The sequence below is a fragment of the Miniopterus schreibersii genome (genome assembly GCF_964146895.1).
Source record: "Miniopterus schreibersii genome assembly, chromosome: 16".
NCBI lineage: Eukaryota > Metazoa > Chordata > Mammalia > Chiroptera > Miniopteridae > Miniopterus > Miniopterus schreibersii.
The window spans coordinates 15,298,320-15,325,116 of NC_138116.1; the positions used below are offsets into that span (position 1 = coordinate 15,298,320).

At 44.5% G+C, this 26,797-nt stretch overlaps 1 protein-coding gene across 1 annotated transcript in view; it reads right to left on the reverse strand.

Annotated features, from left to right (window-relative positions):
- ANKFN1 (ankyrin repeat and fibronectin type III domain containing 1) overlaps positions 1-26,549 on the reverse strand; it is a gene marked incomplete at its 3' end in the record, with an annotated part of 128,747 nt that extends 102,198 nt beyond the window's left edge. Inside the window, exons 1-4 of the mRNA XM_081162062.1 lie at positions 26,088-26,549; positions 17,183-17,384; positions 15,406-15,616; positions 1,375-1,569 (exon numbers count right to left, since the gene is read on the reverse strand). Of these exons, the coding sequence (XP_081018188.1) occupies positions 1,375-1,569; positions 15,406-15,616; positions 17,183-17,368 (592 nt within the window). The 5' untranslated portion in view covers positions 17,369-17,384; positions 26,088-26,549. The remainder of the gene's footprint in view (positions 1-1,374; positions 1,570-15,405; positions 15,617-17,182; positions 17,385-26,087) is intronic.
- Positions 26,550-26,797: the final 248 nt, after the last annotated feature.

The window sequence follows — 26,797 nt, forward strand, 5'->3', positions numbered from 1 at the left end:
AATCATCTCACTGGAGACTTTTTGCAACCCCGTTGGGTTGAAAGGGCAAGTAACAGCATCCCCTCTTTTTTGGATGAGGAAGCTGCAGCCCAAAGAGGCCAAATGACTCGTTCAAGGACACAGCGAAGACACAGTTAGGGTGAAAGCTTATGGCTTTGGATGGCTGATTCTGGGCTTCTCCCAGCATGGAGTGTTAACTCGCCCTGCTCCCACGCTGCCTCCTGTTACACAGTATTTTTCTAGGGAAGAATTTATGGGCTAATGTCATGTCTACTAACAGATTTCTGATGGTGTTAGGTAATTTAGAAAGTTAAAAATTGGTATCAAGTCTAAAAATATGGCTGCTTCTAATATGAATTTGTCCTGAATGAAGCACAATAGCAAACATATTTATTAAAATGATTGCTGAATGCTGTTTTTTTAAAAAAGAGCAAACGTATCAGCATTGCTTAAGAGATTGTTAATATTAAAAGCAACCTTTCATTCATGTCGGTTAAGTTATTTGTTTGAAGAGAAAGGATTGGGCCTAGTTTGGAACTTAGTATCAATCCTACTCCAGCAAACAAGACTTTCACTGCCTTTGGTCTTTCTCACAGCTCAGGTTACTGGAGCAGAGGCAGATAATTTCCAAACTAATGAGCTGACCTTTCCCTTATATTTAAAATTCCAATATATTTCTAATTATTCTGTTGTTTGAATAAGATTCCCTTTTGGAATTAAAGTTTAATATTTCATAAGTGTTTGAATTATATACGTATTTTTTCATATCAGAGGCGGCACTAAGCAGTACCTTCCAGTGCTAGTATTACCCAGAAACGAGACTTGCTTAAACTAACAAAAAGCGCTGGTAACAGAGAATGGACGTGCAGACAAAAGCATAATTCATGGCTTGATTGACTGTCCTTCTCGGCAGCCTGTATTCACTGAAGGTCAGTTTACATAAGCTCTATATAAAAAAATGCAGTCGAGAGTCGAAAACAACTTACACTCGAGCCTGAAGCAGAAACTGGACAAATAGGCAAACAAATATTTTTCCACCTCCACATCCCAAAATATAGCCACTTAGGGCATCAGACCATCCAGGTCATTAGGCATTAGGGCGTAACGGGTGGAAAGTGCTAGATGAGTGTGACATGGTGGAGGGAGGCCAGCAGCACTGAAGCCTCATGGCTGTGGCCAGAGGACCTATCAGGAGCCAGAAAATCAAGCAAGACAAAAGGTCCTTTTACAGCCTCCCAGAGCCTGTGCTCCAAACAGGCTGACAACGGCCATCCGTGACCCCGTAGTGTTACAGAAAACTCAGTAAAAGACGGCCCGCTGTCTCGAACCAAGGTTCAGTCTAGTTAGATGGAGAGGCCCTCTGCTTATACTCACTGGCGTGTTCGAAGCCTGTTTTCATGCGTCTGTAGAGCCGATACCTCCACTCCCAAGCTTTCAGCTGTTTCTCTTTCTCCGTGTTGTCCAGACTGAATCCTTCATTCCCCACCTGAGCAGCCAGCTCGCTCACCCTCTCCTGGGCTTCCTGCACCAGTGTGTTGAGGTGCATCGCTCGGCTTTCCAGGCTGACAACTAAACAGAGAGAAACGGGTGACTCCTTTTTCTTGCTGGGGAAATGTTGCTTCACTGGCAAGACATCTGAGAGTCCACTATGGGTTTTTAAAAAACGCCTGTGAAAGTGGGATCTATGTTCATTATTAACGTCTTATCACAATAAGGTCTAATTAGTGACATTTACAACTAGATCAAATGGTAAATCCATCAATTCAAGATATTCCCGTTGCCCTCTGGCTCTCTTGTGACACGCACCCCACATAGCTACTCAGCAGTTAATTGGAATTCCACTATCAAGTGCCCGTGAGGACCACTTCTCATCCACACTGCACACGTTTCCATGATCTTCAGAGGACAAGCACGTAGGAGCTAAAGCTCTGTAGGGCTAGGAAAGTCATCGATGAGGCAAGTTGCCTTCTGCCACAGTTGGTTGGTCTTTTTTTTTTTTTTTTTTTTGGTAGAACCTGATTCAGTTTTTTTGTTCTGATCACTTTCTGCCCAGCTCGTAGACATTTTTGTATGTGCGTCCTAGTGGCATAATTCTGTTAGTCTAAGTTGATTTATTTATTGCTAACAAAGGGTCCTACTATTGCTGCCACTGTAGGTCTAGTGAGTTCTGATAGCTGGGTGACTTGAGTGTGATCAGATGCTGATCTCCGATTAAGATCTGATGGTAGGAATGGTCTCTGGAGATGCCCACGCCCAAGACGGCAAGCTCTTCTAGCTCCTCATGCTGGGAGAGGCCACACGGCGTGATATTTCTGGTTTACTCGATGCATGATAGTCTTTATTGGATTCGCATCATGCTGTTGACCCAACCCGGCCTTGTGTGAGTGCGTGTTCGTGTCCGTGACGTTTCACATTCTGCGTCTGGCTGGGCGGGCCTGGCCAGGTGGTCCCGTGGTCACCTCAGAGGTACCCTTCCTGCTCGGTGATAAAGACAAGACAGCCGCCGCCTGGGCAGGGGCAGGAGATCAAATGCTGAAACAGACCAGAAGCCGGTCCCGCGGATCTGTCGCCCACACCCCGAATGCTCTCCACGACCAAAACAGTATTTCCCCCTGGCAGGTGGGAAAGAAACCCAACCATTTCATTCTTCTAACGAAGGGGGGAAATATGATGAAGATACCTCAAGTGAAAATGTGTTAAGTGTATTTTGAAATGGAAATTAGGTGGTTATATATTCATATTCTCTGTGTTCGTAGGCATGTTTGCATTAATTACAGGAAATGAATACTAATTTATTATTGCCCCTGCTCACCATCAGTCTGAATTTATTTACCGATGAGGTCAATGAAAAATGAGTTGGGTCTTTTTTTCCTTTTTCTTTCTTTCTTTCTTTCTTCTTTCTCTTTAACGTTGCTGTTTAGAACACTCGGGACTGTGTCTTGCTGCAGATTTGTCACGGTTAATGAATGTTGCTGTAGCAGTCAATCATGTACTCCAAATACTGTCACGCTTTTTTTTAAAGCCTCAGTCATGAGCCATGACAGAAAAATAAACAAATAAATATAAAGCTAAAAAACTCTTTCACTGAGCAGCTACACTACGCAGAATCCCCCGGGAAGGCTAAAGGAGGCCAGAATAAATGATAATATAAGTGCTGTGGACGTAGGGAAGCAATGATGGGGTATGAACACGGAGGTTCTGGAGAAAAAATACACACACTCACACACACACGCGGGCGCATACTCCAGTGGAAAAATTGGCAATATTAGTAGCCTCAAGGTGCAATTTCCTGCAGCAGCGAGATTGACAAGTCAGTACTAAATGCTGTTAATTTAACTAACTTCAGATTAATGGTAGAGTCTGCTATGACTGAAACCCTCAAACACAGTCTCATTATAGCCTTGCTGGGAAGGTCCTAAATATAGGCATTGACAGTTTAAAACAAATTCGTATACATTTGTGTATTTTTAGACATAGGTTAGGCGTCAGAGTTTGTGTCACAGTTTTCAGGTTGATTAATTGACCCAGTAACTGCACCCTCTACCCAGTGCCCCCTCCTCCTTCCACTCCAAATTATAGAGAAAATGGGGGAATTGTCCTTGCTAAGTCATTCAGTGAGCTTTTTATTGTAGACCCGATGTTTGAATTGCATGCATGCGTCAACACTTGGGTGATAGACACATGATTTATAAAAATAAATTTTTCTAATACTATAAAATCCCCCCTATTAATTTTTATATTCACAACAGTTATTACGGGTGTGAATTCCAGGTGGCATTTCAGATGGACAGCTTCTCGGGAGCTTGTGCTTGGCTCCCCCTGACATTTTCCCTGCTCTCCCTAGCATAACACGCTTTGTTTCTAGACTTTCCCTCTCCTCCCAGGCTGGAGACGTGATGCTATTTGAGTTGCAGGGGTAAAGGGATTCTCCATCTTCAAGATAAAGCACTTTGCCTTTTCATAGACCTACAAGGGAGATCCATAGAATTTGAGGGCCAGGTAAGTTTTCCAAGCTCATCCGGATCCCTGTGCTTCTTTCTCAAACTGGGATCCCTAAACCACAGCCTAGTGGTGGTGGTGGTGGTAGCGGGGTGCCTTGGGCATCCCTGAATCCACAGAATGAATATACACATCTTCCCATGCAGATTTTGGTGAAAGCATGTTATTTAGAAATTAAAACGAACATTTCCATTACATAGGAGAATGAAAAATTTTCCCCCGTCCTAGCCAGTTTGGCTCAGTGTTTCAAGCGTCAGCCCACAGACTGAGGGGTCCTGGGTTCGATTCTGGCAAAGGGCACATACCTTGGTTGTAGGCTCCATGCATGAGGCAACCAATCTCTGTGTCTCTCACATTGATGTTTCTCTCTCTCTCTCTCGCTCTCGCTCTTTCTTTCTCTCCCTTTCACACTCTCTGAAAAGCAATGGAAGAAATATCCTCAGATGAGGATTATAAAAAAAAAAAAAAAATTTCCCTCCAAAGTGAAGATTATTTTTGAAGGGAAAATTTATAGAAATTTCTTTTTCTTTTTTTCAGGCTAAATCTCCAGCTGCCCCCAAGAACGCAGGCACTTGCCTCTGTCCTTAGAGGTAATTCCACGCGTGAGTGGGAGAGGCACTGCCTGGGCTAGTGGTTTCTAATCATCTCACCAAGCAAACCTCTTATTTTTTTTTTTTTCCTATGGATTTTTTTTTATAACTTAATAAAACACTCCCTTTTGAAAGATTTTCTTTATTGACTACCAAATCAGCTGACTCAGAAATTAATCATTTTCTCCCTGTTATTAATGACCTATATAACTGCCAATAGAAGCATCTGTTCAGTGGGAGATAATCAGCCTAACAAACCGGGTTAATTCATTTTAAGCAAAAGCAAGTGAAAATGATAATTATATTAGACTGTGTAGTTTTCTCTTGAGTAATGATGCAATAGGTTAGGTGTTTGGCCTTGCTGGGAGCCCCATTCCTGTTTCTGCCACCCCAGGATGAGGAACTTTTCAACCTCTTTATTTTAAGATGAAGAGAAACTGAGACCCAGGGAGGTGCAGTGATTATCCAGGATTTTCTTAAAAACCTTAAAAAATTCAGTGAACTTCCTCTAAACCAAACGGAATGCAAATTTACCTATTTATGCATTGCAGTTTTCTAACTGCTACCTCTTTGTCACGAGGTTGGTGAATTCATTTTGGTTGGTTGGTTGGTTGGTTGGACATAGAAACTAGAAAGGCTGTGTCTATTTTACGATGGATTTTCCTGCCCATCCACTTCTCTTATTCTTGGACCCATTCCCCTTTCGCTTCCACCCTCTGAATATTTCCCCCTTGAGTCCAGAGCTCCTGGGTCTGTTTGCAAGGTTGGGCCCTTTCTCTTTTACTGCAGTCAATCCCTTCTCCAGCCAAGCAGCTATCCCTCCGCAGGCCATCGCCAGCACAATAGAGGGTCTGTGAGTGTGTGGGGAGCAGTCCGGCTGGGGCAAGACCACTCAGCAGCTCCTGAAATAGGCTCCTTGCTATTGTGGTGTTTAATTATCAACAGCCCTTCTACCACCCAGTGTTTCTGAGTGGGTATTTGTTATAAGACCTGCCCAGCTAATTAACTACTGGGTGGCAGTGGGGGGAGGGGCAGGCACTTGGTATTCAAAGAATACAATTAGGGTTACTGTTTAAATCCTGAGATAAATAATGATCAGACCGAGTGGATTTTCTTCAACATCGGAATCTAAACTATAGATCACCAACTACTTCCTCACCTTACTAGTTCTTAATTTTGCCCTTGCCCTGCAATTGGTAAATTTGGGCCTCGTTGATAGTTGCTTTAAAGCTTGAAAATATAATGAGGGCAAAATGTAAAGTAATTAAAAATTTTTTTTTAGGTATGAAGGTGAATATTTTTTATTTAAAAACATTTTTTTTCAATTACAGGTGACATTCAGTATTATTTTATATTAGTTTCAGGTGTATAGCATTCTGGGTAGACACTCATGTACCTTACAAAGTGGTCCCCCTGATATTTTCAGTACCCACGTGCCACCATACATAGTTATTACGTTATTGATTATATTTTCTATGCTGTACTTTACATCCCTGTGACTGTTTTATAACTGTCAATTTGTACTTCTCAATCTCTTCATCTTTCACCTACACCCCACAACCTCCCTCTCATCAGTGTGTTCTCTGTATCTGAGTTTGTTTCTGTTTTGTTTGTATATTTTGTTCTTTAGACTTCACATATAAGTGAAATCATATGGTATTTGTCTTTCTCTGTCTGACTTATTTCACTTAGCGTAATACCTTCAAGGTTCATCCATGTTGTCTCAAATGATAAGATTTCATTCTTTTTTATGGCTGAATAATATTCCATTGTATATATGTACCACAGCTTCTTTATTTAATCTTCTATTGTTCACTGCTGCCTTATTTACAATAACCAATATATGGAAACAGCCTTAGTGCCCACTGATTTTATTTTTTTAATTGTTTTGGGAACAATTCATTTGGCTTACTTGAAGAAAATGAATCCATGTGCCCATCACTAATGATAGGCCATTTTTCAATTTAGCAATAACTTTTGTTATTAGCACTCTCCTTGTTTTTATTGATGAGAAAACCAGGCACTAAGACAGGCATTGAATCTAGTATTCAAAGGATCCTTACAACCAGCCTTAGGTGCCTTTTCCTGCAGTGCCCTGGACCCCGTATGATTTCCCCCATGAGGGGAACTCACCAAAGTAGCCTAGTCCATTTCACTTTTCATTTTAACTTAAAGAGTTTAATTTAATTTTGAATAGTTCCCTTATCCTGAGTTGAAATCTGCTTTCCTATTATTTCCAAAGTGGAGGCAAAGTGGTTAAAAGGGCTTTGGGGTCCCTATAGCACTGCCCCTTATGAATGTATGACCCTCGCCAGTTACACTGACATCTTGAGTGCAAGTGTCTTATCCCTAAAAGTGGCATAATACTAGCCCCCGTCTCGTAAGTTGTGATAAGTTAGTGACAATCTTTATAGAGAAGGCTCTCAATTAGGGGAGGTTTGTGTCATTATCATCACACCCACTGGTCTGTGTTACGCTTTTTAGAGCCACACAAAACTAAATCACTTGCTTTTATAAAATAACTCTGTGTTCTTACATTAAAAAAAAAACCCTACTTCCCCAGATAAAAGTTTTCTGCTCTAACTACTATTCAGAAATATGTTGTGTACTAAGTGGTATCAGTTTCAACCCTGTTATTTCAAAAGAGAAAACAAGGCCGTTTAGGTATAAACCTTGCATTGTAAGCCAGTATCAGCTGGGCAACAAGAATAAGTAGTTAATAAAATTTATCTTTGCTGATCACAACTGACTTGTTTTCAGGTAGGAACATCAAAAGAAAGAATATAGAGCGATTCCAATAATTGAACGCCCTTAAATCCAGACATTCTCATACCAGAGAAACTCAAACCGGAAGTTTTAGTTTACCCATCTTGCTAAGGTTCAGGGCTCAACATCCACTTTGGCTTCACTTATTTTCGGGTTTTCCCAAGGATTTTGAGAGTGTGGCTCCAAAAATGTTTTAGAGATTTGGAGCTCAAATCTTTCATTTTAATTACTGTGGAACTTTCTTCTCTTGGAACTCATTACACCCTGCACATGGGGCTCCGGACTGTTTTTCTCTGCTGCTTTCCAGCACAGCGTGGATCCACAAAGTCCATATGATATAGTTTAGGTTGCAATTGTGGTTCTTTAAGAAGCCAGGGCCAATGACACAGAGAGGGACTCCTGCCCAGGTCTCCCAAACTCCAAGGGAAAAATGGACATTTTCTCTTAAACAGACACACAAAACACTTGAGGAACTTACTTAGGAAGTACAAAGCAGATAGCCCAGTGGTGTTCATAGGGAGCTTAATGAAGGAGGATAAGCATCCATCTGCTAACTTTTTAGTGCTATGTGATAGAAATATAATGTGAGCCATATCATTTTAAATTTCCTAGTAGTGATCCATTAAAAAAACAAGTAGGTGCAATTAATGCTAATAATATATTTTAGTTTACTTAGTAGATTGAAAATATTATTTCAATATGTAATCGGTATAAAATTATTACTGAGATACCTATTCAGTGTAAATTTTATGTTTAGAACACATTTTGGACTGGACACATTTCAAGTACTCAATAGTTGTATGTGGCTAGTGACTCCTGGACAGTGGCATTTTAGAACATAAAATTCTATAAACTTTAAAAAGTGCTTGTATTGGGCACTGTTTTCACAATACAAACTGTACAACAGATCGGTAAAATATTTAAATTCTTTTTTAGAAACTCTTGGGGTTTTGTTTTTTTTTTGAGAGTTATATTGGCTACCATTTTTAAAAATCATTTGTAATGTGCCAGGGAAATGTTTTAAGCTATTATTACATTTAATTCTTAATAATCCTGGCTAGGTAGTGGGGTATCCCATTTCCAAGAGCACCTCAACGATTTCTGTCTGCTGGTGTACAGCAACACTGTACCAGTGTTGGTCTGTGTGATCAACAAGATTCAGGAGAAATGGTAATTCATCATTTTTGAGATTAGGCTATAAAAGACACCGTTGCTTCCTTCTTGGTCTCTCTCTCTCTCTCTCTTCCTCTCTTCCTCCTCCCTCTCCCTCCCTCCCTCCAGTCATTTGCTCTGGGGAAAGCTAGCTGCCATGTCAGGGAGCAGCTCTATGGAGAGGTCCATGCAGATAGGAACCCATGTCTCTTGTCAACCGTCACTCTGAGTAAGCCTGGAAGTGGATCCTCTCAATCAAGCCTCAAGAGGATAGGAATGTGTCCATAGGTTATGCATATAAGCATGTAAGTTCTCTGATTAATCTCTCCCCACCCACTCCCCCACCCCGCTGTCCTTCTGAGATCCCTTCTATGTCTCTGGATCTATTTTGTTCATGATCTGAGAACTTACAGACATTGGTACGAGGAAGGCCTGGGGGTGGGGTGGATGTGGGGCGGAGGGGATCAATGGGGGAAAAAAGGGGACATCTGTAATACTTTCAACAATAAAGATTTAAAAAAAAGTGGATAGGAATGGTTACGTTGCAGGAATTTAGGGATGGGAACCTAGATTGTGAATGTGTGCATATGCGGACATATGGGTTGAGTGAGCTGTCAAAGATATTTCTAACTTTATCAATAATGTTTTATTTTTCGACAAGGGGAATATATTCTGTGTTGCATGTATATTTAAAAATTAAAAACGAAAGAATGAAAAGAAAATTATCAACTCTTTAAGAGCAGGTCACTGTAACTTAGGCTATGGCCGCCTGATGCCTAAATAATTATTTGGAAACATTAAAAAAGATCAGTTCATTTGATATTCAGTAAAATCATTGCCTTCAAGATAAATAATATATCCACACTCTTAAACATAAGTAGCCTTGAGATTCATTCAATTAAATGAAACACATTTACTGAGTGCCTACTGTTTGCTAGGGATATTGCGAATGAATGAGACAGGTAATCTCTGCTCATGTGGAGTTTATGTTCTAATGCAGGGGAGACAGAAAATAAGCAAACAGAAACATCGAGAAAAATACCATAGAGTGATAAGAGCTATGCAGGAAATGAAAATAAAATGATGTGATTAAACTAAAATTAAGATAAAGTGACGTTAGCCTTTGGACTTGGTGGCCAGAGAAAGCCTCTCCTGAAGGTGTTACGTTGAAGCTGAAATGTTAAGGAGTTGACCACATAACAATCAAGATTTAGAGCCTTCCAAACAGGAACTAGAAAATCCTATTTTAATAATAGGATTTAAAAATAGGCCCTCTGGTAAGATTGTGTGGCACGTAGAAGGGGCTGCATGGATGCTGGTGGGGCTGGTGCATCTTGGGAGAGGGGCGAGCAGTGTGAGATGAGGTTCGAGGAGCAGGTTTGTACTTCAGGGTGAGGATTTGTCCACCTGTTTTGTTATTTTATTATGATTATTTTTAGCTTGGGGGTGACCCGTTTTGAAGACACATTCTAACCATTTTTCACTCACTGCCGTAGCTGTCTCTGCTACCCGACACTTGCGCCTGCATTTCTATCAATTAAATCATATACTTAGCCGTGGAGTCCATAGCAAGAGAATATATGCTGGCCTCCCTGCTCCTACCAAACTCACTGTCCACCTATTTTAATGAAGCAGATAGAAATACCTGAGGCCTCGTTCCAGAGACCTGCCTGAGACTTGTTCTTTACATACCCTTAATGGTTGCAAATCTTTGCCCTTTGAGGGCGGATTTGATTTCAGGAAACCTCTCTAAATCAAGTCTGGTGAACACGGAGGGTGATGACGCTGGGCAGTGCTGTTTTGGAACAAAAATCAGGTGTGACTCTAAGGAACCAGTCAGATTTTCTCATAAACTGGCTCTGAGGACAAATCCAAACGTGTTCAGAGCAATGGCAGCACTGTTGGAGCAAGTGTGGGGTCCCCCCTGAGGACCGTGTGAAAGGATAACATTCGTTCGGGCTGTAGACTTTCTGGTGTGTTTGTTTACACAAAGCCAGCCTCATTAGTTTACAGTCACACCTCGCAGACGCGCCCTGAGCCAGCCCCAGCACCAGCACGAACCCCCGACGGCCGCAGAAATGAGGGGTGCATCCTGACAAGTCTGCCAGAATTGTAACGCCGGTGTCTGCACCCTACTCAAGTGACAGTTACTTTGCAGTTGCATTTTATGAAGTAACTGAACATAATTCATTCTGGGTGACATTTCCTAGTTCCATGGACAGTATCCGAGAGCAAGTGAGAGAGAGTTCACAGAGAAATGCAGAGCGGAGAGAGGGTCTGGAGAGGAGGGAGAGGGCTGCCCAGGGAAAGGGCAGAAAGACTGAGAGAGAGGCGCATTCCGCCATCCTTACCTTCGTATTATTAAACTGTGTAAAAATAAAGACAATCAGGCTGTATCTACCACCAGATTCTACAACGGAACCTGGAAGGTAAAGGTTTTTCCCATACATTGTACGAGCACCACACACAGAATGTATTGGCTAAAATTCGATACCTGTGATTCCCAGCAGCTTAAGACAAGGCTTAAAATTATAGCTGAGAATTTCTGAGTACCTACTATGTGCCAGGTATTGGCATCAAAAGGCGAGACAAAATCCATGTGAGTGCCGGGATTTGCACATAGTAGATCTCCAAAAAGAACTGGCTTCGCTATGATTACTATTTACAGAGCCTAAACGATGCCAAATAAACTGCAGCCTCGGAAAAGCAGGGACCTCACAGATGATTCAGCAGATTCCTCTGGAGACCGTTGAACTGTGATTTGAGGGTGGGAGCAGGGTAGGAGTTAGGCTAAGGGAGGGGTTTATGACTGGGACTTTGCCATATGGAGACAAGTCTTTCTTCCATAGCAGCTGTTCAGTTGAGCATGAGTCATGGCCACTGGGATATTGAATGGATGGGACAATCAAAGGCATGGCCCCCAGGTGTCCTGAGGTGCATTAGCTTTCCTAACTCCAGTGCTTTCAGATTCTGGGCCTGCTTCCTGAGCTCAGCACACCAGTCTGAGAGGAAGTACTTGGGATTCTGTTTTAACAGTGACTGATGTTTTCTTCTAGAAGGAATGAGTATTATTTTGTACTGATTGCCTAAAGGTGGGAGGGCCAGGGGAAAAAGTAGCTGAATGAAGATAGTAGCTTCATCTAATGAGCAGGTGGGGGTTCTGAATATGTTTACCCTTGGGGCGGTGTATGAGTTTGGGCGGCTGCTTCTGGGGCTTTCCCTGTGAATAAGGAAATGTCCGTAGTTGAGCATCAAGCCTCCCTGCAGTTATGTGATTGAGGAGCCCAGGACCGGAAGACAGGCCACGCCAATGGCTCGGGAACGGAGTCCCTAAACTCTGTCTTTGTGATTCCTGTTACGGAACGGGTAGAATGACAGAGGACTTTCTTCTAAGTTGTGCTGGGTTCTTGGTTGGCATAGTGGAAAGAGTACTGGGCTAGTTTTCAGAAGGGAGCACACAGGGGAAAAAGACAGAAAATTAACCCAATTAGAAACCGCACGCTCTGCTGTGAAATAGTTGACAGGCACGAGAAGAGGGACAGATGGAGGACCAGGGAAAGAAGGAACTGAGCATCTGTGGTGTGATAGTTAGTGTGTTCATGCTTTCCCACAAATACGGAAGAACTGAATACTAAAGATCTGGGTTCAGATCATGCCTCCGCCACTTACTGGCTTTGTAGCGCTGGGTGAGTTAGTTGACTCATCTTATTTCGCTTTCCTCTTTGATTAAAATGGAGAAACTGACTACCGTCTATCTCCCAAGCCAGCAAAAGCAGCTTTGAAATGTGTAAAAACACTCCAGGAACAAAAGGCCTCGTTGTTATTTTGCTTTTCTCATGCCCTGTCTCTGCAGCTACTGGGGAACTCTGTAGCAGGGATTTGCTTATTTGGTTCTGGCTGGCAGACTGTGGTTTTTCTCGTGGGCTGGCTCATACTCATGCACAAAAGCAATTCCTTTGGTACTTGACGTATAAAGTGAATTAAAACTCCCTGAAAACAGACTGTGTTCTTTTGTCCTGCCTGTCTCCTACAGGAGCGGCACCTTAGTGCAGAGAACAGAATAAAGGAACACGGTGGAGTTTAGCAAACAGTGCCCAGGGGGAGGTGCAGGGCCCAGTGGCCACAGCCCTCCATACCGGTTGGTTGGGAAGGCAGTACATTTGCATTGAGGGACCTCAGGCATTGGTGTCCTGCAGACTTGAGCTTGAGTTTTAACATTATCCATTTCATAGGTATGCCATGTTGGGTCAGTCATTTAGCCTCTCAGCACAAGCAATTCCTTTTCGAAATGGAATTAATAACACCATCCTGAAGGGCTAAAGTGAACACTGGAAATGATGTGTGTGGAGACTTCATAGACACTTAGTCAAGATTCCTTTGCCATTTTTCACACATGGAGTCTCTACATCGCACTGTGTCTTTGACTTGTTGGGTGGCCAAGGTGACTTAGGTGTCATATTTCCCAGAGGCTAAGACCTGGGTTGATCTCTCACTGTCCTTTCCAACGTTGTGATGATCATTGTGGTTATGATTCTCCAGGGAATGAGAAAAACCGGGGGTCTTGGAATACATTTTCTTTTGGATTAACAAGATGTTTAGTACTCGGGTTCTTTTATAGAGATTTAATTATGCACAAAGGGGCTCGGGGAGAATGGGAGTCTTGCTGGTTTCGGGAAAACGGAGAATTCTTCGTAGCGTCTCAGGTAAGCAGGACTAATGTTTCACCCAGCCCCGCGCAGGCAATATCTGGATGAATGGTCTCCTTGTTCCTACAGAATGGGGCTCAGTCTGCATTCTCTGTGTTCAGACCCTCTGATTCTCTCCCCACCCGGCTCTCTTGCCGGGTCTTCAGCACAGACGTTATTGCAACGTAATTGGAAGGTAGCAAATAAGCCCTTTTGATTTCTTCCGTCCGTATTTGCCCATCCCTGCCCCCCCCCCCCCCCCCCCCGTCCACTAAGAGGAAGTGGCCCTTTGATGACGAAGCTCTCATTGAAGATGAAGCGTCCCAGCCCTCCTGAACCCAAACCCTCACTCTCTTGGACATGGACGTGGCGAGCTTAGCATTTTTTAAATAAGAGAGTTTTCTGAGACAAGGACCTGCCTCTGTGCCTAGTCTTTGGGTGGCGGGCGCTTGTGAAATGTAGAGCCAGAGGCGTGACCTCTAATTATATATTTGCTTGCTTCTCTTGCAGCCTTCTGGGTCTCACCACTTGGAAGGAAGTGAATCGGGATTCGTGAAACTAACAGTTTGATGAGTTTACTTTTTTCTTTTAGGAAACATTAAAAACTGTGGCTCGGAGCCATTGTGGTCACCGGGTCAGAGAGTTTGCACCGAGGGGAATGCGAGGGCCCACCTCGGAACGCTGCTGTGAGGATTAGAGGCGTGAATACATGTAAAGTGCTCAGAATAGCGCCTGGCACAGGGCGAGGGCTATATGATTTTCTCCCGTCCGCTCCTGGGCAGGGTCTGCCGGTGGCCCCGGAGCGGCTCCCTTTGGCTAGTACTCTCAGCTCAACTTCAGAACTCATCCAAAAAGAAGCCATTCACAAAAGACCACATATTATATGAGTCCATTGATATGAAATGTCCAAAATGGGAACAGAAAGTAGATTAGTGGTTACTCAGGGCTGGGAGCAATGGGAGGTTAGGGTGATAGCTAAAGGGTTTGGGGTATTTTGGGGGAGGGGGGATGACAATGGTCTAAAATTGATAGCTTCACAATTCTGTGCATATACTAGAAACCATTGGATTGTTAAGTGGGTGAAATGTATGGTATGTGAATTATATCTCAGTAAAGCTGTTAAGAAATACCTCCGGTATTCCACCCCTGCTCACCATCAATGTCATTACCACTCACGTCCCAGCAACTGGCACCTGACCTTGGGACCACTAAACAGACTCGTAACTGCTCTTTCCAATTTCACAACTGCCCACCACTGTCTCTTCTCCTCAGAGCACTGTAGTGATCTTTGAAAATGTAGAACAGAATATGTCATGCACCTGCTTCAACTGCTCCACTGCCTTCCGATCACACAATCAAAGGGAAACATCTCCCCGCAGCCTGACTGGGCAGGTTCTGGTGACCTCTTCCTCAGCGGTCAGTCTCTCCTTTGTTCACCATGCTTTAGACACACCTGCCCTGCCCTCTTGCTTTTCAGATGCAGCAGCCTCACTCCTGCCTGCCTCCGCACCTTTCTGTTGGACCGTCAGGCTGCTAGAATCAGACCCCACATCTTGACATCATTCTTTGATGTCGTCCCAGGACCAGGCTCAAATGTCACGCCATCAGAGAGGCTTTTCTTGACCAACCCTACTTAAAATAGTTCCCACTCCATCAACCTCTACCCATGCATTCATTTTATTTTTTTCATAGTATTTATCACTATTTGAGTGTATATTTTAATTTATCTATTTACTTGCTTATTGGAGGTCCCCCTCCACTAGTCATGTAAGTTCTATGAGAGTTGGGATTTTGTCTTGCTTATCACACCTGTCCTCAGTGTTTGTTGAATGAATGAATGAATGAATGAATGAATGAAGCCACCGTACTGATTATGAACACACACACACACACACACACACAATTTTTCAATGTATTCTTCCTGTTCTACAGTCTCACTTGGAGTATTTCACATTTAGTTATATCCTTAGGAGGATGTTCCTTCGAGGTTCCTTTTCAACACCATTTAGTGTACTCTATTTAGAATGTAACTTGATACTTAGGCTGATAAACACTATTACTAGTTGCATAAAAGTCCATAAAAACATGTAAAAATGTCAGGGCCTGTGCTCAGTCAATCATTCCTGCTCTGAAGGTCAGCAATGGCTATTTCAGTGACATAAAGCTGGGGTCTAGCCTTAATAGTAGATCCTCCTATTTCCAGGTTTACTTACAGTGTGGACTTTCTCTTGCCCCCGTCCTCAGGAGAATCCTAGCGATGGGCACGTTGTTGGTCATGATGGCAATGTCCAGAGGCGTCAGTCCCTCGCTGTTAGGGGTATTGAGATCCAGTTCTTCTGCTGTGTACTGACACAGGAGGATCTGCACAGCATCCATGTCCTGCTGCTCGACTGCTTCAAACATGGCCTCGTTGCCCTGGAAGTTCTGGAGAAGCACAAGAGCAGGTCAGCACGCACACATTTACACATCCATCTGGTATCTTCTCCAAGAGCAGCTAGGTCTCTAAATGTTGAAATACCATTGGCCTTGACCTAGAACAGGAGCCGCCTAATTAAACTGTGAAAGGTTGTCATCGGCCAAACATTTCGATTGGCAGGTTTTATTTTTAGTCTCTGCAAAAATTGATTCTCCCCATCAAAGGCTGCAGGTCGGCTTAGCCGAGTACATAATCCATGACTGGAGAAAATACACAGCGGTTATGCAAATGCTTGTTTTGACAATGGGCACCCAGGGAAGAGTTATTTTGGCCTGCAGCTCTCAGGGACAATCTGCTGAATGGAAAAGGGTTTTGTGGACAATCTGCCAAACTGAAGAGCTTCTGACTCTTGGGCCGTAACTCAGCCACAACCCAGCCCCCCCAGAAGATGAGTTTGAAATGGGAAAACAAATGGGCGAGAAGAAAGAAGCTGCCCTGTTCACAGCTGTGTGTTCGAGATTCTTTGGATGTCTAATTTCTCATGTGCCATAGTTGCTCTCACTCTTAAGTCATTTCCTCCCCCACGCTTTTGCTGGCAGACTCTAGTACGCTTCTCTCTGGAAAGGCTGGGGCTCATGTCTGTTTTCAGCCCGAACAAATGGTGCCATTACCCGCTGCAGAAATACCCTTGCTGAGCATGTTAATGTTATGCCCTCGGCTTCTACCGAGGGCCAATACGAGAAACGACTACATGAGGGTGTTTGTAACATCACTGATACTATTTTTTATTCTCCATTACATAATCCACTGTGACAGCTCATAAAGGCCAGAGGACTTAACACCAGGAAAATATTAATGTCTCCTTATAGACTGATACACTTTCAGCTATCAGCTAATGGGGTGCTATAACCAACTGTTTCCCTCTCTGCTTTCACTGTATAGGCGCTCAGAGATCAATGTAATGGTAAAATTTAGGTACTGTATTTGCCTAGGTTTTTGGTATATCTATTTCTCTCTCCATCCCCACTCTTTTTTTTCTAGCTTTTTTCCCCTCCCTCCCTCCCTCCCTCTCTCCTTCCCCCACCTCCCCCCTCTTTCTCACTCACTGTTTCCTTCTATCTCTGTCCCTTTATTTCCCAATATATAATGCATACACTTTTTTTTCCTTTTCTGTCTTGAATGCCTTTGGAAAGCATATGGAGCATATGTTATAAACAAATAAAATATGTTTTATTGATCATGCACTATTTGAAAAAACAATGAAGCCCTCGGAAAGCCTATGTAACCTCATACCCCAGATTTACTGCTTTTGGTTTCTTTGGTCTGTTAGAGAATGAAAAACCAAGGAGAAAGAAAGGGGAAGAAATTAAGAAAGAGAAAGGGGAAACCTCGCAACCACTCACACTTCAGCTCACAGCATAGGTACGCGCAGCTCCTGTCTTACCTGACTCCCAGCGTTTATAAAACGGCAACTGTCAGGTTCTGAAGTAAACACGGGACACCTTACACCCTCCTTGAATCCAAACACAACTGCACCGGTCAAGCCGAGACAAGGATATGAAGAGATTTCTTACCACCGAGGACTTTCTGAGACTCTGCCGGTCAGTCCTTGCTCTAAAGTAGGTCTCATCAAACGAGGAGTGGCTCCCCTTCAGTTTCTCAGAGAGGTTCCTGTACAGGCGTTTGGCCGCATTGGGAGAGGAGGGGGCGCTGTGCTTTTTTGACTGAGAAAGATGTAAATTCTGCATTTGTTGGGTCATTTTCGCACGACCGTTCCTAAGAGGAGGAAGAAGTGATGTCATCATTTACACAACATGATTATAAGTTGATGCAGAATTTTATCATCTCCAGTAACCATATGGAATCCCTAATAAAATGTGATAGCTGGAAGGGACCTTCGAAGTCATCAGATCCAGCCTTCATGTTATAGATGAGAAAGCTGAAACCCGGGGAAAGAAAGCAGCTTGTTTATGGCCACATAGCTAATTACAGGCAGAAAGGAAACGACAACCTCCATTTACTATATGAACATCTACATCTACGTACAAACTTACTATGACGCGAGCCTCTACTTAACGTCTTTTTGTCTCTGTCTCACTTGGAGGAAGCATCTCAATTCTATAACCTGGGGGCCTATTCAGTTCCTCTTGGGTATATGTAATTGGTATTGTTCTGTGTACCCCCTTTTAGATGCTGCTCTCTGTTGGGTGTATGAGAGGATGTGGTTAGTCCCTGCAGATCCCCCTTCCCTCAAGGTATTAAATTGTGCCTGATTTTTTGAGATTTGGTGAACCACCTAGTGCCCAGAAGTTGGGGTTTATACCCTTAGGCCCATCCTGCTCACCTCCGATACTCCAGATAGTGTCCTCCAGGGCACTCACTACTGGCATTCTCTAAGTAGTACTTGACCGCTACTCCACAGATCTCTAAACAGGACCCAACGTCATACCTGAAGTCAGTTTCCAGATGAGCCGTGCCATTTCAGAAGCCACCCCCTATCGTGTTGGACACTGCTATTGAAATCTCAGCAGTTACGTGTAAAGTGTCCCCACCCCTGGTGCAGCCCCTGGTGCATTGGGCCCAGGTCTCTAGAACACATTGCTGCCTTCCCACCGCCTCCCTTCAGATATCCAGCGCAGCCTCCCATTTGTAAAGCTGCCATCACTACTTAGCCGTGACCCTTAGGTCATCTCCAGTCCTTGGATTTTTATAGCCTTATGGACCCCATGATATAGCAATGTGTAGAACCTTTTTTATTGACCAAAGTCTTCACAGGACTGACTTCAGTGATGCCTCGATTCCTACAGGATAAAATCTAAGTTCTCTCCCGTCTCATCTCCTACTGTACCTCCACATCATATGTTCCAGTCTTTCAGACTTCCTTAGGGTTTCCTAAATAGTTGAAACTCTTTTCTCCTTCGGGGTCTTGTAGGCACTGCTTGGTACATATTGGAATTCCACCTGTGTCTGTATCACCTAAGAGATGATTGCTGAGCCTTAAAGTCTATGCTCAAGTGGTCTCTGGCATCCCCAGCAAAATTATGTTGTTCCTTACTTGTTCCCTTAGTATATGCTTGTTCTAACAAATGTTTTATTGTATTGCAACTGTTTTATTTATTTTTTTTTGGCTTTCTGGCTCCCAGCTAGTCTATATGTGTCTCAAGGACTGCCAAATATTTTTTATGTCCCTGTACCTAAAATGTGCCTTCCTCGGGATGAAGGAAATAGAACACAGATTAGGATATGAATTGCTACTCTTCCACCTACTGTGTGATCTTGGGCAAGTTACGTAACATGTCTGAGTCTCATTTATAAACCAGGGATAATAAGAGCATCTGCATATTACGGTTGTGAGGATTTGATGAGATAATGCATGTAAAGAGCTTAAAGTATGGCATAGCTCATGGCAGCTGTTATTTTTGTTATAGAAGATGCTCAATAGATACCTTAGAATAAATGAATGCATGTGTGAGACTCTATTACATAGAATATACCAAGGGGCTACCCAGGAAGCTAATTTCCTCCTCATACCTCTGAAGTGGGATCCATGTCTGCTAGCACCAACTAACCTTGATTAACTTACACTTTCACAAATGGAGTTCCATCTTCATTACATTGTTCAGTGTCTTTAGGCACCTTTTAAGTCTTGCTTGCAATCTCCTCCAACACAAAAAGGCTTTCTAGTGCCTTCTAAGGTGGTCAGACCTATTCCGTATTAGTCATGTCCATTAAGCCCTCCCCAGTCTTACCTAAATGATCATATTTAAATTTGGGAGGATGGTGTAAAGCACTGTCTGTAGCGTGTCTATGTATGTGTGGATGTGTTTTCATAAATCTTTAATAATATTTTAATTTTCACAAAAGCAGAAATGAAAAGAGTAGGTGATCTGACACCTTTCTCTTCCCATTTACGCCTGATTTAATACCAGCTACAGTGATTCCTCTATATCTTTTTAGTCCCACAAAAATTCCAGATTGATATGCAAGCTGACTCACAAGGGGATTGCCTTGAACGCTTTCTTTCTGCTTTCTGTCTGTAGCTTTTTCCTTCAGAATCAATGCCCCAGTTAGTGCCATCTGTCTTGTCTACAGCATTATCATAACCAAAATAACTGTACATTTTCTTTGTATCTGCCATAGTGCCCAGGAGTCCAATAAATAAATCCTGTCAATTGATCAAATTCCAGTTACTTGCCCCACAACTGATGACACCTACCCACTGTCCCCTTTGGTTTTCGCTCGTGTCCCATCGACTTTCTCTGTCTCTTTGACTCCATTATCACACTTCCCCAGCTGTCCCTTCCTTCCAGGCTACCCTTCAGCATACTTTTATTCTTCTAGATTTCATCTATCATTCTATATATTTTTTCTTCCTCTATATTTACTATTTTGTCTGGTTAGAAGTACTGAGAAGGACAACTTTCTATTATCTGTCCTCATAAGCATCCATGCTTCTTCCAACAAACTGTACTCTTAAATTTTTACCCTGGTGGAAAGGAACAAGCATTTGATGAGCAGTAAAACTTTGGTTCTGGTACTTGGCAGACTGAAGCTTGAATCATGATATTGATATCTATAATCTATGTTACTTTGGACAGTCACATAAAAATTTAAATTCTCTGAGCACAGTAGCCACTCAATAAATAGCAGCAATCATTAAGGTGACCACAAATCTTCTTCCAAAACCAGAGACACCAAAGTACATTGCAACAATTTAAATAGCTTTCTTGTTTGTTTTAAACATTGTTTTAAAATCTGATTTTATGTATTTATTATACTATTTAGTTTTTATTTTGATAGAAAATATACAAGTTTAGATATTTTAACATGTATTTTTTCAGTAACTTATAGTAAAGAGCAAGTAGAACTTCAAACCATTAAAGGGAAGAGAGGAATAAAAATAAAAATTGAAAAATAAAGAAGAAATAAAACAAGAAAACATAATAAATACACATGTAAAGTAGAGTATTAGGACTAAGATTAAATATATCTATGAGCACAATACACTCACATGGTTTACTTTTCCTAATAAAAGACAGGCGTCTCCAATTGAGATTTTTAAAAAGCCATTGACAAGTCATACACCTAAGTAAACATTTCACAGGAAGATTATAAATAGAGGACTAGCGTGACAGTGGGAAGAGCAAAGCAAGGACCTCGAAACATTCTCTCCTCCCTAAAAGCAGGGAGGACACTGGCATAAACTTGCAGAATTAAATTCTTCAGAACCCTAGAAATTAACCGAAGGCTTGCAGCAATCCGGGCAGCGTTTACTCAAGAAGAATGGATGAACTCGGCAAGAACCGCGAGCCCCGTGGCAACTGATAAGTTGGACTTCATGAAAATGAAAAACTTCTGATCTCTGACATACGATCGCCTGACCTACCCTATCGGAGCCCCGTGAGCGCCCCCGGAGCGGGACCGTAAGGAAGCGACAGCGGCCGGAGAGCCCAGGCCCAGAGCCGCAGCATGACCGCTGGGCGGCGGGGCTGCCTCAGGCTTCGTTCCAAACCGCCTGCCCCCTGGGCTCTGACGCTTCTCGGAGAGAGAGCAAGCCTCAGCTGCCACCACGATCCTTTCTCCTCCCACCGCCAGCTGGCCCGGGGCAGGGGTGGCTTCTGGCGTGGCCTCCCTCGTGATCGCCGTGACAGTAGCTCCAGCGGCTCTGGCCCCGCCAGACCCTGGAGGGAGGCTCGGGCGTCACGCGCGGCTCCCCGAGGGCCTGGGTAACGTGCTCTGGGGATGGGAGAAGCTGGGCCAGTGACCCACAGGAGACGGGAAGCAGCCCGCGGGCAATTCCTCGCGTTCCTCTCCTGGGGACTGCTTTGAGGGCTTCTTGGAGGGAATCACACACACACAACCAGCCAGGTGTGTTTTCCCGTGAAGACCGGCCACCTCCACTTGCGCCTGCAGTTGCTTTCCCTCCATCTTTCATTCATTGCTTGGCGCCCTGAAGTTTGTATCTCCTAATACCCGACAGAGCATTCGCAATCGGCTTGGTCTCCGGCTTTGTTTGCAAAGGCTGAGGCAAATGTAATAAAACCCTTGGAGAAAGTCAGCACTATTAGTATATTTTCATTTTACAAACAAGGAAACTGAGACCCAGGGGGATTAGGTAAGTTGTCCAAGATCCTACAGCCCTTAAATGGAGGAGGCAGGATTTGAACTCTGGCTTCAGAGCCTGTTGCTCTTAGCAACTCTGCTGTTACTGTGCCCGAGGGAGCTTGGTCTGGCTGCCTGTCAGCTGCTGCTTCCTAAGCCTTGATTACGAAGACAGGAGCTGCCCTCATTATGAGTTCCGGCATGTCCAGGTCTCTGTTTCACAGAGATTGCTTGTGGGACTTTCTCACTGTGTGTGTTTCTGTGAAAACAGATCTGAGCCAGTTTGGCTGGGGAGCCGTTGTAAGATAAAGCATATTAGAAACAGGAGCTCTGGCCATTTCTGACAGCTGGGTAGACAGATACATTCAGGGAAGGGAACATTTCTGACTGGGACAAGATTGCTCTTCAGGCTGTGATGCGAGGTAGGGACCTTCAGACTTCAACCTGCCTGTCACTACACGGAAAAGAAAGTGTGATCCCCCCCTCCCACTCCCCACCTGCTGGTAACATGACAGGTGTGTCTTTGATGGCTAAAGGGTGGCCAATTCTATTGCACTGATGATGCGTAATAGGGTGGAAGCATCCTTTCCGGCTCCTGTGCATTTAAAAAGAATAATATATTCAGTTATTCAGTGACAAGTTTTGAAAAGTCAGCTGTGACTTCACGGCAAGAAGAAGACTGATTTTTTGAAGTTCGAAAGTGCATTTATGAGGAAGATGGTAGACAATAAATATTGGCTTTATCGTTCAAGAAACCCGTACGGGTGGCCTACTTTGTGGCTTGTATATTCTATGGTAGACCCTGGGGATTAAAGGCGAGTGATAGGCTTCCTCATAGGATGACCAACTGTCTTGGTTTGCCTGGGACGGAGGGGTCTCCCAGGATGCAGGTCTTAGTGCTAAAACCTGGAGAGTCCTTGGCAAACTGAAACATGTTGATCACCCTACCTTGCCCCAAGGAGCTCACGGGCTAAAAAGGAAGACAGTTATTCAAGTGTAGCTATGAAGTAGTGTGACGTGTACAATTATGGAATAATAACGTTAGGTTTTACTTCTATAGCGCTCTCTATGAGCCGGGAACTGTTAGAACAATGCCTTTATATGTATCAGCTCCCTGAATCCCATTCTAGCCCTGGGAAGGAAGGACTGCTGTTACCCATTTTAAATGTTGTTGTTGTTTTTTTTAATTGATTTTCAGAGAGAGGAAGGGAGAGGGAGAGAGATAGAAACATCAACGATGAGAGTCATTGATCAGCTGTCTCCTGCATGCCCCCTACTGGGGATCGAGTCCGCAACCCGGGCATGTGCCCTGACAGGCAATCAAACTGCGACCTCCTGGTTCATGGGTCACTGCTCAACCACTGAGCCACACCAGCCGAGCAGTTACCCATTTTGCATAGTCAGGAACTGAGGCATGACTAGAGGGCAGACCTGAGGTTCAAACCCTGGAAATACGGGTCTAGGTCTGAGATCATAACCTCTAAACACTGCTTCCAAATGCCCGAGGCAAAGAAATAACACGGAGGGATGAGTGATTAACTTTGCAGGTGACAGAGGTGGTCATGGGAGAAGGGGGTGTGGGGAAGTGGGTTAGAGAAGGTGGTCCCTGAGCAGGATTTGGAATCACGTAGCAGGGAGGAGAGAAAAGGATCTGGGTATAACACCGTAGGTGAGGACATGGAGATGTGCAATGCCATTGTGTGGCTGGTGGGTCAGTGCCCACAGTGGTGGGTTTCATCAACCACTCCAGGGCCTCGGGAAAGCAGCCTGGAGAGGTAGCAGGGCCAGGCCATTTGTATGATGAATATAGACTTTGACCGGTTCACAAAAGGGAAGCACCAGGGAACTTTAAGGAAAATGTGATTCTCATTTTTTGGAGAATTACCCTGGCAGCATCCAGAGGGTGATTTCAAGGGGAGGTGGGTGTGGTGGAACCAGTGACAAGGTTCAGCCAAGTATGAAGCTCTTGAAACAGTCCCTGTGATTTCACCTGCAGCATATGACAAAGGGGGTAGAGAGGGAGGGGCAGATTTAAAATAATGAAAGAAGCAGAAAGGACCAAACTTGGGTAGTGACTGGATGGAGGGGCTAAAGGAATCGGGAAACCTGAGGCTAACTTCTGTGAGGTTTGCTTGGTTGACAGGTGTACAATGGTCCACAAATAACTGAGAAAAATAAAAAAGGAATACAGGAGGAAGAGTGCAGTTATAAGGGGAAAGACGGTGAGTTCAACTTCCCCAGTGCGGCTCTCCAGGGTCTAGAGAAATCTAGATGGTATTGTCTAACCCAAGCATTCCATGAAAAGAAGGAAATGGCTTGTCCTAAAGGCTACATGGTTTTCTGATTAAGAGTAAAACAATTATGAGGGTGGTTCTTGGAGAAAGGTGTGAAATAAATAGAAAGCAATAGAATTAATATAATATCAATGCACCATCCTTTGGGTTTCCCCTGAGATGGAAACATTTTAATACATTCATTTACGGTAAGGCATCAGTGGCATAATTAGTCTTTCTCCTAAGGATATTTGTACTTTATCAAAGACAGCAATATTTAACCGAATCCCTGATGAAGGAATTTTGGGAACCTTAATCCTAGAGATGGGACAATTTCCTCCCCCCTCTCTCCTTCCCTTCTCCTCTCTCTCTCGCTTAAGATCTTCAGTATTTGGCATCATGAGGATAGAAAAATCAGTTGTTACTGATCAGTATTGAAAAAAATGATTCACATGGCTTATTTATTTGAATTTGAAGTTATTTTAATGCTATTCTCCAGCTCTGTTCTCCTCTTCTAGCCCCTTAAGTGTGATCATGTGTCCTTCAGCGTGCTCTGTGTCCCTTACACGGGGAAGGGCACACATCTCCTCCTCCCCACATGTGCACTCACCCGTGGGTTTCTGATGCGCGGTCTCTGCATTTAAGTGAGTCAACAATGGTCTTGATTAGCTGCTGCATGCTTTAGCAGGAAAGCTTTAAGAAGTATCTCATGGATACATCAATCGAGTGTAGCATGTCTCCTTTGAAACTATTAGGAATGGGAGGATTGGAGGGATGGAGATCCAGGGAGAGTCAGGCCACTTCCCAAAGACACAGGCTTAGTCTGGGGACCAGCAAAGGTGTGCAGCTATCCTGGCATCTCTAACCACGAGGACACTCTGTCTCCTTCCTGCTAGGAGGTCAAAGCATGGGAGAATTACCCCACCCTTGTGACTGAGTAGCTTGAGGACACTTTCTACTAGGCCAAACGTCACCCATCTCTCAGATTTCCTAACTTTGGTCTTTATTTAGAGAAGCATGCTGCTCCCTGTTCCAACATCATCCGTCTTTGTCAGCACCCAAGGCCACAGCTTCGTCTGAATGGCCAGTGATACACTGCGGGTAGAGTGCGCCAAAGACATTAAACCACGTATGGCATTTATATGGCCTCTGAGCCCCCCGAGATGGGCTGCTGCTGCCGTAAAGTCTCACAGGAGCCAGGCAAACAGCAGACGAAGGGGGCATGGTGGTAGTGGTGGGAAAAGCAGTAGCTCCCTCCATTCACTTTCCCTTCTATAGAGGTTGGCTTACACCTGATTTAGGAAATGAAGAGAGCAAGCGAGAATGGGAACTTGGGGGGCCCAACATAGGAGAAAACAGCCTTGCCTAGCAGTGGTACTTCTGGCAGCCTTAGCTGGGCTAATGACCAGCACGGGCCACAGGACACACAGAACATCCCACTTCAAGCCTAGTGCACACTAGCAACCATTTATCCATGGAATCAAGAAAGGATTTAAGGAACGTGGGTGTAAAAGGGGCAGTGGGTCAAGGGAGGGTTTGCACGGAGCACGCCCACCGCGCCACCTTGGCAGGTGTCCTCAGCATCACCGTCATTAGGCCACTTCTGGGCAGCTGACCCAGGATGGACGAGAGGCTGCCTGCTGCCCTGCACGGCCAGGCTGCAGACGGCCTGAAAGGGCAGCATGCCCAGGTGTGTGCCCGCACTCACATCGTGGGGTCCATCTTCACCTGCCCCAACAGGTATTTTGCAGGCACTCAGGCACCCGATTAGAAAATGACCTTATGCAACAGAAGAGTAACTTATTTCTCACAGCTGATGCTAAGCAGCTCTGCAGGCACACAGTGTCCTGAAGCCTGCTGCAAGCAAAACGCTCAGTGATCAGAAGTGGGGCTCCCTCCCCCCGCCCCCCGCCCCTCCACATGGACGTGCGTGTGGCGCCCTCGCTCATTCTTCACGGACCACCTGCAGCTAAGTTTGGAAGATGCAGGGTTTTTTTTTTATATCACATAAACCGCAGCCACACACACACACATTTTAAAAATCAGCAGTGACCGAGAAAGCCCCACATCCACAGGAAAAAAGGTAACGACGAATCTCACTTACCAGTTTTGGTTGTTGGAGGCAGCTGAGGAGCACGTTGCTGCTGACTGTCCAGCGCTTTCATTCAATAAATCACATTGGCTTCGCCTTCTCCTGTGGCTCAGCCTCTGCGCAAGACACGCGAACCTCCTTCCTATTCTGTGCGGGGGATAAAATGCGAGCAGGATCAGCGCAGGCAAGAGCTGAAGCCCGTGGTCACGAAGCCGCTCTCGATGCGAAACGAAAGAGCAAACGATGCCCAGGGAGAGAGGGGAGAGGCAGACGGCTCGGCTCAGAAACTACACGCGTTTGGGGGCTGCAGCCCCGGGAAGGCTCGATCTCTCGAGCGCTCGTGCGTGTGGGGAAAGGATGCCGTGCCTTCGGCCGTGTCTTTAGCCTGTTGTGTCTGTGAGGTCCATTAGGAAGAGAACGCAGGGACAACAGGCTGCTCGGCAGACACGACTGAATCGGGACCGGCTGTCACTCAAAGATGAGCAGAGGGGCAGGAGGCAGCCAGCTAGCTTTGCACCGCATCCACTGCAGGGAGCGAGATTCCGGCTGGCGTTGGGGAGCCCATCCAGCAGTCTGACTGCAAGTGATGGGCAGCTCTCGGGGCCAGTCACCCCCTTACTCCCACAGCCGCCAGGGACTAGAAGCACACAGGTGGCAGCCGCACCCTCATCTCAGGGCACCTGTATAATCCTTGACAAGCTCCCAGCAGGAGCAAGGGACAT